Source organism: Urocampus carinirostris, chromosome 8, assembly GCF_059441175.1.
Source record: "Urocampus carinirostris isolate Australia breed hairy pipefish chromosome 8, RoL_Ucar_1.0, whole genome shotgun sequence".
Taxonomy (NCBI): domain Eukaryota; kingdom Metazoa; phylum Chordata; class Actinopteri; order Syngnathiformes; family Syngnathidae; genus Urocampus; species Urocampus carinirostris.
This window is the reverse complement of record NC_142356.1, coordinates 569,263-584,520: the sequence shown is the minus strand read 5'-3', so window position 1 is coordinate 584,520 and position 15,258 is coordinate 569,263. Positions and strand designations below refer to the sequence as shown.

At 41.1% G+C, this 15,258-nt stretch overlaps 1 protein-coding gene across 2 annotated transcripts in view; it reads right to left on the bottom strand.

Moving 5' to 3' along the window:
• The window catches only part of mxi1 (max interactor 1, dimerization protein), a 63,486-nt gene that overhangs the window by 35,212 nt on the left and 13,016 nt on the right, over positions 1-15,258 (bottom strand). For both annotated transcript variants that reach the window (XM_088341217.1, XM_088341218.1), the window contains exon 3: positions 8,913-8,942. In XM_088341217.1, coding sequence (XP_088197343.1) covers positions 8,913-8,942 — 30 coding nt within the window. The remainder of the gene's footprint in view (positions 1-8,912; positions 8,943-15,258) is intronic.

Here is a 15,258-nt window from a genome sequence, read left to right as displayed (position 1 = left end):
GGCGAAGGGTAGGAAAAAAGAGAAAAGGAAAAAAGGAAGTTAGAGCAAAAGAAGTTAAAAAGACACAGAGGGTGAAAGAGACCGAGACAGAGAGTGGGAGAAAATGGGTGGAAAAGAGAGAGAGCGAAAGAGAAATAAATACAGTGTCTTTGTTGGAGGCACCTGGTTTTGGCAACATCAAGTGGACATATTTCAACCTGCAGCTTGTTTTTCTCTTGCGCTTTTCTGAGTGTTGTCTCGCGGGCCGGATTCAATCCCTTAGCGGGCCTGATCTGGCCCACGGGCCGCCTGCTTGACACCCGTGGTCTATCCAATGTCAAACATGCAAATGACCCCCGTTTGCGTCCTGATGTTGACTGTGCCACAAAATACAGGGTTTGTATGGGTTCCTGAAATCCTTATAGATACTTGAATTTTCTTATTGAGCTTGAATTTGGGGTGAAAGAAAGGATACTCCCTAAAAAGAAAAACCTGGCAAAAGGCTGGGAAATCAAATAAGAAAAAAGTTGTGGTTTGGTCACTTCAGGAGTCTCCTTAGTTTGTATTCTTCCTTGAGCTTTGTAACACTCGTTTTCGGTTGCATCAAACCGTTGGGTCAGACTTTTTCTTTAAAGTTGACATGAAAACCGTTAACCAGGGGTCTCAAACTCAATTGAGTTGGGGGCCCTGGAAGCCATGATCTGGGTGAGGTTGGGCCAGATGGGGTTTTCCACAAAAACAACGCCGATAAAAACATCCTTACTGTTCTTAAAGCGACAGAGTTTTATATTTCTCCACTAGATGCCGCATGTGTAGTGCAGAGGCTGAAGGTGAGCAAAAAGCACCATTTTTTCTCCAATTTTACCCGGCCTTTCTCAAAGACAAAAAAAAAATTGGTGTGAAGAAATATGAAAAGGAGGCAAAAAAGGAAAATTGAGAAAAGGAAAAAAGGAAAGACAGAAATTAAAATTAGAGAAAAAAGACAAAAATGAAAAAAAAAAATCAATTTTCTCTTGATTTTTCATTTTCTTCATCCACCCATCCGTCCTCATTAGGGTCGCTGGGGTGCTGGAGCCCATCCCAGCTATCTTGGGGCAGTGGGCAGGGGACAACCTCAGCTGGTTGCCAACATAGAGACAGACAAGTCACTCGCTCATTCACACCTAGGGACAATTTGGACCGGCCAATTAAACTATCGTGCGTGTTTCTGGAATGTGGGAGGAAACCCACGCAAGCACGGGGAGAACCGGCAAACTCCACACAGGAGGTTTGATCTCATGACCTCAGAACTGTGCCGCACACGCCCTAACCACTGCGCCGCCGTGCTGCCCCCTATTTCCTTCATTTTTTTTTCTTTTAATTTTCTTTTCTTTTCAATTTTTTATATTTTCCATCTTTCTCTTTTCCTTTTTTCTTTATTTGTCAAGTCCCATTTATTTGTGCCACCGTTAATCACAAGATGTTTCAAAGGACTGCACAGGATTACAATGACACCATCCCCTGATCTTAAACCAACTGGACTTTTTTTTTTTTTTCCATTTCTTTTTTTCCTTTTTCTCTTGAGTTCTACTTTTTGGTGTCATTTCCTTTTTTCAATGTCCCCTCTTTTTTTGAATCAATTTTTGTTTTCTTGTTTTATTTGTTTTTATTTTTTTATTTCTCTTCTTTTCGTATTTTGTCTTCCGGCGACATCTGGTGGAAAAATAATAAACACTGTCCCTTTAACTTTCATATAAAGGCCTCAAACTATGATCTCGGGGGCCCGGAGGTTGAGACCCCGCATTAAACAATGCAATAGTTTGCTCTTTTGACACAAAAGTCATTGAATTTTTACCGCCATGAATCCTTTTTGACCTTTTCGTATTGGCGGTCGGTCACAAGGCTCTCATTGGTCCCCGACGAAGCGTTCCGATTGGTCAAAAGCCAGCGAGAAGTGTTTTCTCCCCGTTGGCCAACTTCCGAGCTAAAAATAGAAGCCGTAGTCAGATTGAGTCTAATTGAGCCCGGTTCCTCGTGCGAGCATTCCCTTTTTCCCTCCTTCTGCCTCGTTTCACCGTTCTTATGGGACGCGTTTACTTAGTTCGGCAGAAAACGGGAGCATCCGTTCCAGGAAAGGAGATTGAAAAAGCAGAGTAGTCCCCGCAACAGCAACTTTCTTCTTTTTCCAATAACGCAGACGGAATGTTTTCATGCCACAATGTGGCGGAAAGTCAATAAATAGGCTCTTGCCTTTCAGCAGGGTCGGAGATGCCTTCCTGGGTGGAATCGTTTGAACCCAGACGTTTTGGATTTCCTGGAAATTCTAGCTTGCGACTTAGTAACTGTATTTTCCAGACTATAAACTGCTCTGGATTATAAATCGCGACAACACCCCCCCCCGAAAATGCATCATTAACCTTTTAACAGCCCGCCGTTGTTAAACATCAAACATCAAAGCGTACAGGGAGTGGAGTTTACTGTGTTTTACGGAAACCTGGCTCACGTCTAGCATCCCGGACGCTAACGTGGAGCTACCCGGCTTCGGCGCTGTTAGAGATAAGAAAGCCTGCGGGAAGAGGAGAGGAGGCGGACTCGTTATCCACGTGAAGACGAGGCGGTGTAACCCTGGGCACAAAGATTGCCATCTGCAGCAGGGACGTCGAACCTTCGGCCTGGGTTGTGACATCATCCACCCCGCTGTGGCTAAACTACAACACAGCACCCCGAGGCCATCCTTTTAATCTGTTAATAAACAACAAAAGGATACTGCCGGAAGTGTAAATTTCCCTACGGGGATGAATAAACTATCTATCTATCTATCTATCAACAAAGTCGAGTCTGTACGATGTATCCAGTCACTGAAATCGGTCATGCCACACATATCATTGGAACGCGCAACTCTTGTAATTCAAGGGGCGGCATTGGCTCAGGAGGTAGAGCGCTCGTCTGGGGATCAAGGGATCGCAGGTTCGAATCCGGGCTCCTCCGTGTTTTATGTCAAAGTGTCCTTGGGCAAGACGCTGAATCCCTAAAGCCCCCGATAAGCAGGTAGGCGCCTTGCCTGGCTGACTCCCTATTGGTGTGTGAGTGTGTGTGTGAATGGGTAAGTGTGAAGCACATTGTAAAGCTCTTCGTTGACTTGAAAAGCGCTATAGAAATGCAGACCATTTACCATTTCCCTCGGAAACCGTCAACTGTATATTGGGATTTAAACCATGCGATTGATTCTGAATTGACTAAGAAACAACTGTTATAACCATGTCAGACAAGTTAATGAGTTGAAATGATTCATATCATGCTATTTCCTCAAAGTCTTTGGCTTCAACTTGTCACGGTCGATTTTTTGCTTTGGGGTTTTGGGGAAATGTTATTATGTGATTTTTACGAGCAAATTCCTACCCGACAAAATCAATAAATCAATATGTATTTTAAAAAAGAAGTCGGGCCAACCGTATTTTTAATAAATGATATTTACTTTGAATCGACCAATCAGCAAACGCTAATAGACTTCTTTGTGTTTTTGTTTCCTGGCGTATCGATTCTGGCACTTGCGCTAATAAGGGCAGAGTCTCTTTGTGTGGAAATCGGACTGGCCAACTGATAGCTAATCAACAAAAAGCTTCTGGGATAATGTACTGCTCTTGACATCACAAGGTTCTTTTGTTTTTGTTTTCCTGCCTTTAAAAAAAAAACGGAGAAGAGAAGGACAATCCGTCAAGAACTTCCCGGGACACTCAAAATAACAAGGATTTATAGTAGCGAGCGTGTTATCCATTTCATTATCTGTGAGAATGTGCTTAAAGGTTGCATCCGTTCGGTGTCGTGGGCCCGTTATCCTCCCCATCTTCACCGGCAGTCTCCATTAAAAACCACAAGGAACATGATGTTAAATATAGAAGATGCTGCACATGGCCACGAGTTCTGGCAGCTCCCGAGCCAATATTTTACTCACACCAACAGGTGTCATTGTTTTAACAGCGTATGAACTATATTGATTGTCATTCTTTGAAGCATCTCCTTTCTTATCCCTCTTGTACTTTGCAGGTCCAACCAAATGGCCAGCAAATAAAAAACAACAACTTTGAGTAAGAATTCCCTCAATTACAGAATCTCCCCGGTCACAAAATGCTCTGGATTATAAGGCACACCTTAAAAAACACCCCTTTATCTATCTATCCATTATCTGCACTGCTTATCCTCATTAGGGTCGCAGGGGTGCCGGAGCCCATTCCAGCCATCTTTGGGCAGTGGGCAGGGGTCACCCTCAACTGGTCGCAGAGCACACAGGGACAGACAATTCGCTGGCTCATTCCCACCTAGGGACAATTTAGACCGGCCAATGAACCTGACATGCATGTTTTTGGAATGTGGGAGGAAACCGGGGTGCCCGGAGGAAACCCACGCGAGCACGGGGAGAACATGCAAACTCCGCCCAGGAGATTCCATAGCAAAAGTTACCAAAACCCGTTCAAAGGAAAAATGAATAGCAAATTTCTCTTATTCACTCAACTACAATAAAATAGAGTGCAACGAGAAGTAACATACAGTGAAAAATAATAATCAACAATTTCTGGTGTGTAATACAATAATAAAGCAAGATAATCTCAGGGGCTAAAGAAAGCCTTTGACTTAATGTGTCACTTAATGTGTAACTTGATTAGTTTATAAACAATATATAAATATCATTTTGGGTCATAATTTTGTCGTCATTTAGGAAAACAATATATCTTAATCCTAATATATCTAGCCATTTGTTTTGCTAATGGAATCCGAGTGTTTTTGTAGAAAAATAATAAAAATAATTCTTAAAGTGAGCGAAACTTATCAGCCGGTGGAACGAAATGTTTTTTGTACTATGATCTTACTTTATTTTTAGTCAAAATAATAACAATAATATTTAGAGTCAGCAAAACGATGCGCCAATTTTTACTTTGATTTTATTTTCAAGCGCAATCTTAAACAGCTCAAGCGAACAAAATAAATACATTTTGCTGTACTCAATTAAAGTCAAGTCATGTTTATTCGTTTGGCCCTTAATCAAGAGTCTCTCAAAGAGCTGCTCAGATCAAAGACTATTGCAAACTACAGACTATTATGCCACCATCCCCTCATCTAAAACCTACATGAGGGCAAGGAAAAACTCAAAAACCTCAAGTCAAGTCATGTTTGTTTGGACCTTAATCACAAAGAGTCTCAAAGGGCTGCACAGACCACAGATGATTGCAAACAACAGACTATTATAACACCACTCCCTCATCTAAAACTTACATGAGGGCAAGGAAAAACTCAAAAACCTCAAGTCATGGTTATTTGTTTGGCCCTTAATCACAAAGAGTCCCAAAGGGCTGCACAGACCAGATGATTGCAAACCACAGACTATTATGACACCATCCCCTGATCTAAAACCTACATGAGGGCAAATAAGACACACAGATAGAGTAGAAGTGTGTTTTAAGCTTAGATTTAAACATTTCCACTGAGGTTGCAGATCGAATCTCAGGAGATCTGCTGCCACCTACTGATATGGATGAATATTACAGTTAAATGGCCGATCACATTGAGAAAACAAACCTACTGGAAAATGTTATCCTTTTATCAACGTCCTCAAATGGCTCTCGAATCTTCAACTTTTTCAATCTGTGTCCTCTCTTTACCCTCTCAGGAGAAAAGGTTATTTCTGTTAGCCTCCTCCCAAAAAAAGTGAGTCAAATTGAATGTGGTAATCCATCTCCTTTGAAAGTGCACTTGTCAGAATAACTCATAATCCCCGTTTTTTCTGCCAGCAGTTAATCCCATTCCCTTTCAGGACATGCCCTCCGTAAGCTATATGTATCAGCTTGGGTTGTTCACCCGAGTGTATTGGGCTTAGACTTTTGATTCTAAAGAGTCCGGCTTACAAGATAGGAACAAAAAAATCCTAGCGGAGCTGAAACACTCTCATTTATTGAGAATCTGCTTGACTGGACTTTTTGCCTTTTCGGATGTATTGGATCCATGACAGCAGTGGTCGAGAACCCAAGGTTCGCGATCCCAGATATGTTTTTTTTTGTGAGTACATGTGGCTCAGATATAAAGTGCTACTCGTAATCATTTCGTTCGGGATGTTGCGCTTCTGATAAGGTTTAATTCAAGTTTGGTGTGTGTGCATAGCCAAAGCCACGCTGATTATACAAGCCGTTCGGGCCAGTATTTAAAAGGTTTAACTACAGTTCACAGTCAAGGTGTCACACCAACAGATCCAGTTTTGGCTGTACCTTATATGAAAGCTCACAAAATAATGTATGTTCACTGCTGAGACTTTATGATAAAAACCCACAGAACAAACGGCAAACACCCAGGAACATTGCCCAAGCGCACATAGCAATTTGATTAGGTGAGCAGTAGCGGTGGGGTGGATCTCTGGACATGTAGCCCGTCTCAGTCTCACACGCACCCAAGCGCTGAATGGAAATACATTTCTGTTTGCAGTTTTTTGTGATATTTTTACAAAAATATTTTACTACTGTGGCTTTTTGTGTCCAAAAAGTTCCCGACCCTTGACTACAGCAAATAAATGTCGACTACAAATATCAGTTATCCTGTTCGTACTAATAATCGTTATCGGCATCAGTCCTGATGAACCCGTATCTGCTCGTCCAAAAACCCGAAGACTTTCTTTCGGAACCTTTAAGTAGAGCAGAGTGAAGGGAGCTTTGTTGCGAGGGGCCTCGGGGTGGCCTGAACCGTTAAGCGGGACAAAGCCTGAGTCACCGTTTCTGTTCCCTGCTCAGCAAACGCAGGCCTCGCTGCAAACCCCGTCCCAAACCGGGACCATTTGTCCCGATTAACGTGACGCCCGGTAAGCTTTTCTTGGCTCGTAAAAGCCGCTTACAGGGGGCTTGATCTTTGGTCTGGTGAGCCTGAAGCCGGAGCGTGCACACGTGTTGGAGCACTTTTCTCATCCCCTAACAAACACAGGGCTCGCCGCTATTCTTTAATAACCCGGATCGGTGCCGGATTTAGAACCCCTCCAGACGGAAGACAAGGTAGTGACAACATAGAAGACGGGGATGAGCGGGGAAACTGTCACATGCAACTGACTCACTTCAAGCTTCATTTAGACTCGCTGGTGAGCACAGTGAGGGTTCGCACTCTGATCTAAACACAAGGTCGTGATAGTATATTCCGTGTCCCTCTCTTTCGATATTTTCACTGGAGTTGGACAGAATTTCCGGCAGTGATACATGGGAATTTGACAGATATTGGTATCGGCATTTTTTTAAGCTCAGATGCAGCCGAGCCTCTCCCTCCCCCTCTACCCCCTTTTGTCCTTATGGCAAATTTTAAGGTATTACACAGTATTCTCGTTTGCCCTAGACGCATCATTTTTGCTGGGGACGCATAGTGTCAAATCTATTTGACACAAAATTGCAGATCCGCCATTGTTGTTTAGATCTCGTTGCTTCGAGATGACGTCATTGTTGTGGTGCTTGTCGTCGAGTGAATATGAATGAATGTATAGATTTATATTATACATTTGTCGCCGATTTACAATTTCAACCTCGATAACACTCAATTTTGGGGATCTCCGTGGGGACCCATAGATTTTTGAGCATGCCAGTCCTCAGGACCCATCACTTTTCAGAGGTAAAATGAACACTGATTACAGTACATAATATCGGTTATCGGCCTCCTCTTAATACCATTATTCAGTATCGGCCCTGAAAAGCCCATATTGGTCGATCGTTATTTTCATGACGTGGTCACCTCAAAGAAAAGGTAAATAAAATATAATTTTTCCTTTACATGTATATTTATTTGTAATGTTATTTAATCATATACATGTTTATTGCATACTTAATTTATGCCAGAAAACATCCATAAATGATTCATTCGGAAAGAGGGAAATCATAACTTAAGGGGCTGTCGTCAATTCCTAATCCCAAAGGTGAGAACCACCAGGAAAAGTATGTGTGTGTCTGTGTGCGGAGTCAAACTTTGGAACAATTGACAAGACCAGATCAAACAATGTCCAACGATTCACGTGTTAAAATATATAAGAATAAAAAACATTCCTGGCGGAATACAGAGATGAAGAAAGTGGGTGATAGGAGAGCTTGGGAATAGTGAGTCTAAAACTATGGTTAGCTTTGTTGTTATTGTTGCTATTGTTATATCAAAACTGTTATTATTAATATTATTACTATTGTTGTTATTATCATTATAATAGGGAAGATGAAGGGGTAGGGAATATAAGCATCTGCTTCTTACTACCCTTTTTCGAACATATTATGTAACATTATTTTGTTGTTATTTGTTTTTGTTCTGTTTTTATTTGAATGGTCGAATAAAGTTTTCATTCATTCATACTTACTGTATAGGGTTTTGGAGCTAATTAGCATAGGTTTCTATCCCTGCTAGATTACATTTTCAACTTGCGATCCCCACTTCAGAAAGGATTCATGTCACATTCCAGGGGTTTAGTGTATTCGTTTGGAGGATAAAACTATTTCTTGAGTCCTGCTGCAAAAAGAAAAAAAGCTTGAAGTGAAATAGTGTTTGCCATCGTGTTGTCAACATCAGCAAGCGCCCAAGCGGGTGCTAAACTAAAATTGGATAAAGGCTTTTACGACACCTTCGTTTGTTGTTCGGAGGAAACCACCAAATTCCTCCCCATCGTTTTATAGTACGTGAGAGAGGACATTGGACGGGATTTATGTTCGGGCTGTAGGATGACACTTATTGTTTGTATAAAAAGCCAACTGTGTCATGTACCACTGTCCAAAGCAATCATTGAACTTTTATAGAGATGCCCATACCCTGTTTTATACTTGCATGTTTTTTTTTCTAAATAGCTCAAAAATGGTGCTAAAGGACAAAGTTATACTTGATTATGAGGTGGTGTTGAGGAGAAAATGCATATTTTTAAAATAAAAAACGAGTCTGGGAAAGCACTTGAGTAAACTTCCACGTACCTATTCTTCTCCAGCTCATTGTGTGTGGATCTGCAAGAGAAAAATACAAATCCGTGTTAAGAAGACATGCTTAAAGTCATTTCAAAAACATACTATATAAGTCATATATGTGCTTATGAGGATTAAAACGGAACAGTGAACATTGTTTTCAAGGAGATGAGACGCGGCACTCCAGGAGAAACATCTCATCCCTAAAATCCTACGCTTCGGGCATGAATTATCGATCCACACTGAAAAGTAAATTTTCTAGGTAATAGCTAGAAATGAATTATCACCTCGATTCCACCTAAACATCACCAAAGAAATAATAGGTGGAATAGGACGGATCTAAGAAGACAAAGTTTATTTGTCGATGAATGAAATTTTCAAAAATTAAACTGCAATAACACCTCCGTGACACTAGAGAGCAGTGGCACTCTCAATGGCAGTTTTTTGTTTTCTTATAACCTCCACGCGGCGCATATAGCTCAGACTATAAGCATCGAGTAAGAAGTGTGGAAACAAAGTTGGATACAAAGTGGAGCAGACCGTCAAGTGACGCCATAAAAAATGATGAACACGACAAATAGAATAGAATAGAATAAAATATACCTTTGTTGTCATTGTTACAAAATGGGTTGAAACATATTGTGACAAGGAAATTGGACATGGCACTCCAGTTTCACATTTAACAGTGAGGATAAAAGAAAACAAAGAAGATAAAGGAATAAAGAAGATAAGGTTATAATTTACACAATATAAAGGAAAAAGGATCTTGGGGGCGGGCGAAAGATTTTCTTCCTTCGTTGACAGAAAATAATTGAGAAAGATAGTCTTAAACGGTCCCTTAGGTACAGTGTAATATTATGCAGAGCATCCCGGGGATACAATAAAAAAATGTGTTATTTCTTGTTTTTATCTGGTGTGCATCAGTTAATTACCATGTGTTTGTACCTCCACTATACCGCAATTTCACTTGGCGATCCTCACATCGCATCCGATACGAGTGGTACTAACGGGGTACCTGAATTTTGTATAGGTTGGTTTGATCAAGAAAAGTAAGTCGTAAAAACGACTATAAACTATAACCTACATCCCCATTGAAGAAGATCAAGATGATTAAAAAAAATTCTTCATCAAAGTCCAAGTGGAGCACCAAGAAGTCATCAAACATCATGCGACAAGCAGAAGGAGAGCACTATCATCTCCTCAATAATACACAACAGTACTCAGTGGACAGCAAACCGTGACTTGAATCAAGTTGACAGTGCGCATGAGTGTGTTTTTAGGATGTTCTTGTGAGGAACATGTGCAGGAAACAGGCATGGTCCGGTGCACCGTTAATAATGCAATGTGAACGAGATGCTCCTTAACAAGGTCTTTGTGGGACAACATAGTGAAAGGAGACAAAACACCGTCTCCAAGTTTCCATCCACTCAAACTAGGAGTGGTGACATGTGTCATTTGCCCTAGGCATGTAAACAGGATATGCATGATGAAATTATGGAGGAATACACCATAACTGCAATCGATAACCTTTTTTTACGACGCGACGTACAAAAAAATGGGCGGCATTAGCTCAGGAGGTTGAGCGCTCGTCTTGGGATCAAGAGGTCACATGTTCGATTCCCGGCTCCTCCGTGTTATATGTCGAAGTGTCCTTGGGCAAGACACTGAACCACTAATGCCCCCGAAAGCAGGTAGTTGCCTTGCATGGCTGACGCTGCTATCGGTTAGTTAGTGTGTAAAAGGGAAAAGTGTGAAGCGCATTGTAAAACGCTATCTACGTGAAGACGAGGTGGTGTAACCCTGGGCACAAAGATTTCTATCTGCTGCAGGGACGTCCAACTTTTGGGCTAGCGTGTCATCCACTCCGTTGTGGCTAAACTACAACACAGCACCCCGAGGCCATCCTGTTAATCTGTTCATAAACAACAAAAGAAAACTGCTGGAAGTGTGAATTTCCCTACGGAGATGAACAAAGTATCTATCTATCTATCTATCTATGACTTGAAAAGCACAATAGAAATGCAGACCATTTACATTTACATGAAAATATACACAAAATCCACTTCTTTTGATGTCCGTCTTCGTTTTCACTTTCAACCACCATCAAATTATACAGCTCAGGTAAGCATGTCTCCAAGAAGTGTTGGAGGGACGAGAGCGTGACTCAATTCTTGCTTTGTAAGAAATAAATATCCTCGCAAAATATTGTGATGAGCACCAGAGAGTTAAGGAAGCCCATATGATTTTTTTGTGTGTTGTTGATTGAATCATGTCACTTCTAAACATGACGAAAGTGATGTCACACATGCCTTGGCGAAGACAAATAGGTCACTTATTCTTAACTAGTGAAATAATGTAAGCGGTATCCATGTAGCCATAACGTGGAGCTACCCGAAGCTACCGGCTTCAGCGCTGTTAGAGACACAAAAGCCTGCGGGAAGCGGAGAGGATGTGGACTCGCTATCTACGTGAACACGAGGCGGTGTATTTCCATCTGCCGCAGGGACGTCCAACTTTTGGCCTAGCGTGTGACCTCATCCACTCCGCTGTGGCTAAACTACAACACAGCACCCCGAGGCCATCCTGTTCATCTGTTCATAAACAACAAAGGAGACTGCTGGAAGTGTGAATTTGCCTACGGGATGAATAAAGTATTTGTCTATCTATCTATCCATCTAATAAATCAAAATATATATGCAAATGCTACAGGCAGAGGTAAGGTTTGGCCAATAATGGCCGTCGAGGTTTCTTGTAGGGTTACAAGTGAAACTGATATATTACAGCAATGTAGTACAAAACATTCAAATATGTACCCGTTGTGTATTAAGTCAACGTGTCGTCATTAAGACACTTGTTTGCGGACATCGAAAGAAAGAGCAGGGGTGGAAAATCGACCTGACAAAACTCTGTGTCATGGCTAAAGTTCACAAAAGCCTGAGCCATGCGACCAATGGTGGCTGAGTTCTTCAGAGCCTCGTGCACATAATGAAGAGGTTGCGAGGAGACATGACTAAGTCGTGCTGCCACTTATAGAAAAACTCCCAACATATTCCAACGAGGCGATTCATTTTAACAAAGAGTGTCGGCTGATTAAATATTGTAGCGTGACGAACAGTGAGTCATGTCACATTACCAGAAGAGAGGTGACACAACCAAGTTGTGCTATTCTCAGAAAATCAAAATATGTTCGAATGAGGACCTTCAGAGCTTATAATATCTCAGACAAATAGTGTGGGCTGATTGAATATTTAAGAGTGGCTAAAAGCTACTTATTGAGTGTCTCCAGTGACTTGCGCACGTTATCAAGAGGTATAGGAGACACGACCAACTTGTACAACTGCTTCTAGATGAAACCAAAATATACTGTAATAAGGAACACAAATGCTTTGATTCTTTTTGACAAATAGTGTGATGAAATATTGTAGCGTTGATAACAGTGAGTCATGTCTCTTCAGTTCCTCGTGCACATTACCAGAAGAGGTGACACAACCAAGTTGTGCTATTCTAAGAAAATCTAAATATATTCAAATGAGGAACAGAAATGCTTTGAATCTTTCTAACAAGTTGTGTCGGCTGATTGAGGATTATAATGTGGCGTCGAGTGACTATGACTATCATTTTTTTTCCTATCGGGCTGATAACTGTGATGTCAGAATTGGCTGTTATCGGTCCGATAACTATCGGCGGGATTGTTATCATGCATCCCTAATTTCAAAAGTGTGTATGTATATTTCTTTGTATTTTACGTGCTGTTCTTACATTTTTAGCATCTTTCTTTTTCTGCTTAAAGTCTTACCATGTTTTACCCTTCAGAGCCACGTTTAATCTCGTTGCATACGATGTTTTACAACGTTCGAATTATACTTGACATGTCAAACCTTTTCTTCTAGTAGAGTAAGAATGTTTTGGTACATCCATCCCTCTATTAAGCTTTAATCTTACCTAATTGCCTTTTTCTTTTTTATTTTCAATTCAAAGACAAAATTTGAAAAATAAAATCAGATTATATATAGTAGATGGCAAATAATTAGAGCCATACTACATCATTTTGTATATATTTTTTTTGTTTTATTAAATAAATACACGAGACCTCCATCCATCCACCGCTTCTCCTCAGTAGGGTCGCGGGGGTGCTGGAGCCCATCCCAGCTATCTTCGGAAAGTGGGCAGGGGACACCCTCAACTGCTTGCCAGCCAGTCGCAGGGCACACAGGGACAGAGGACTCACTCGTGAATGGGTAAGTGTGAAGCACATTGTAAAGCACTTTGGGAGGTCTCCATTGACTTGAAAAGCGCTAGAGAAATGCAGACCATTTCCCATTTAACGTTGATATCGACGACAATAAAGAAATTCTAATTCTAATATGCCTAGCACAAAAGTCTAGCAAGCAACATTAAAGCAGCAAGAGTAAATTGTCCATCACTTTATTATTGACTTTCTCTTGGGATTACTTTGAGCGTTAAGTAGTTTTTGTTTTGTTTCTAGGTTTTCGTCATAGTTTAAACCTGGGTGTCCAAATGCTCAGGAGGCTTTTGCGTGCCCATTTTTTTAAGTTCTGTCAGGTGAAAAGCACTTCTCTATAATGTGTTCATTTGAGATGATGAAAGAACACCAACTATCAGCTCAATAATAAATAAAAGGGTTCTATCTGCACTCTTCACTTTTGTGGTTTTAATGCATTTAAAAAAACACATTTTACATTTTCGATGTCTTTTCTTCTATGTTTTAACTGTGTGTTTTCAACCTGTCCTTTTGCCATTTCTGTAAAGCACTTTGATTTTGCCTTGTGTATGAATTGTGCTATACAAATCAACTTGCCTTGCCTCATAAATGTGCATTTCTATAAGTGATTATTGCAACCATTAAGAAAGAGGAGTGCCATTATTTTAAGAGTCTACCTCCGAAGAAACGATCTCTTCCATATGAATTATTGAGAAATGAAAAGAGCATATGTCCCCAATAGCCTTCATGACGTTAGGTATGCAAGAGAGACTGTGCAGTCAAGTGTAGCAGGGGAGAGCATTTCAAATGACAATGCCATCAACGCTGTGCTCAGACTCAGAACAATGACTGACAGTTATTAAGAGTAGACAAATAGGAAGGCACCGCCCACCTTTTTGGGGTTACAATTGTCTTTCGGAAATAGAATCAAACAGGTACAACAGCCCGTACCTGTACTGACCGTACTTGTACCTGAAACAAAAATAAAGGAAATAGGCTTTGTTTACGTTGACGGGTTTCCCAATAACGAGTCAAACAAGCAACAGCTTCTAATTTTAATATTATACATTAGGGCTGCAACACAAAGAATCAATAAAATTGATGATCAAAAGCAACAAATGAGTTCATCGATTTCTTCTGTCGCACGATTTAGACTGAAGAATTTTATACATTTTACTATAAAGGATTTTATACGATTAAATACAAGTTACATTTAGAATAGAATAGTATAGAATATGCCTTCATTGTCATTGTTACAACATGGGATATATTGTGACAACGAAATTGGACGACTCCAGTTCCACATTTACAGTGAGGATAAGGAAACAAAGAGATAAAGGAACAAAGAACATGTTTTAACTGTCTTCGTTGTAAATAGGCTTTGCTTCCTCCGGAGGGGGGTGATGAGGGGGGTGAGGGACAAACAGAGATGGGGGATCCAACTGGATGTTTGATCTTACAGTACACACAGTCCAGTGTTTTTTCCCGAATTGCTCAGTCCACGTAATGAATGGATTTGGGAAGTACAGTCCATAAACATGCCCGATTAAAGTCGCCAGCGACGATAAAAGCTCCGTTGGGGTGTGCGAGCTGCTGTTAATTGATAGCAGCGGGCAGGGGTGCGATGAAGATTTTCACTGAGTGGGCTTCAGATCACGCTGTTCCAAATGCAGAATGCTTTGGCTGGGGAATTTGATAACAGGACTCTGACGAAGGACGGCAGGCATTGTTTTGATAAACGCTCTGCTGTTTTGAGTTTTTCAAGACATCGAGGCGAGGAGGTGGACCCCACGCGGGGGCTTTCCTGGCACGGCCGTGGGAGGAGCCGGCACACCAGCTTGCGGAAAAAATGTGGGCCGAAAGAAGGAAGCGGGATATCGAGAGAGGAGGCTTGACAGACACTCGAGCGACACTAATTCGGCCATATTCGATGGAGTTCACTTAGTTTAATTGTTTAAGAAATGAAATCTGCCCCCGTGTGGAAATGCCGGTCTCTTGTCCATCTTTTCACATCAAGAAACGAGCGCCCATTGTTTGGTGAATGTAGGTTGTGTTTGGTTAATGGAGTCAGATAAATCATTTGAACAATTTGGTAAACGCTACATTTTGATATTTAATTCCTAACAATGCGTCAGC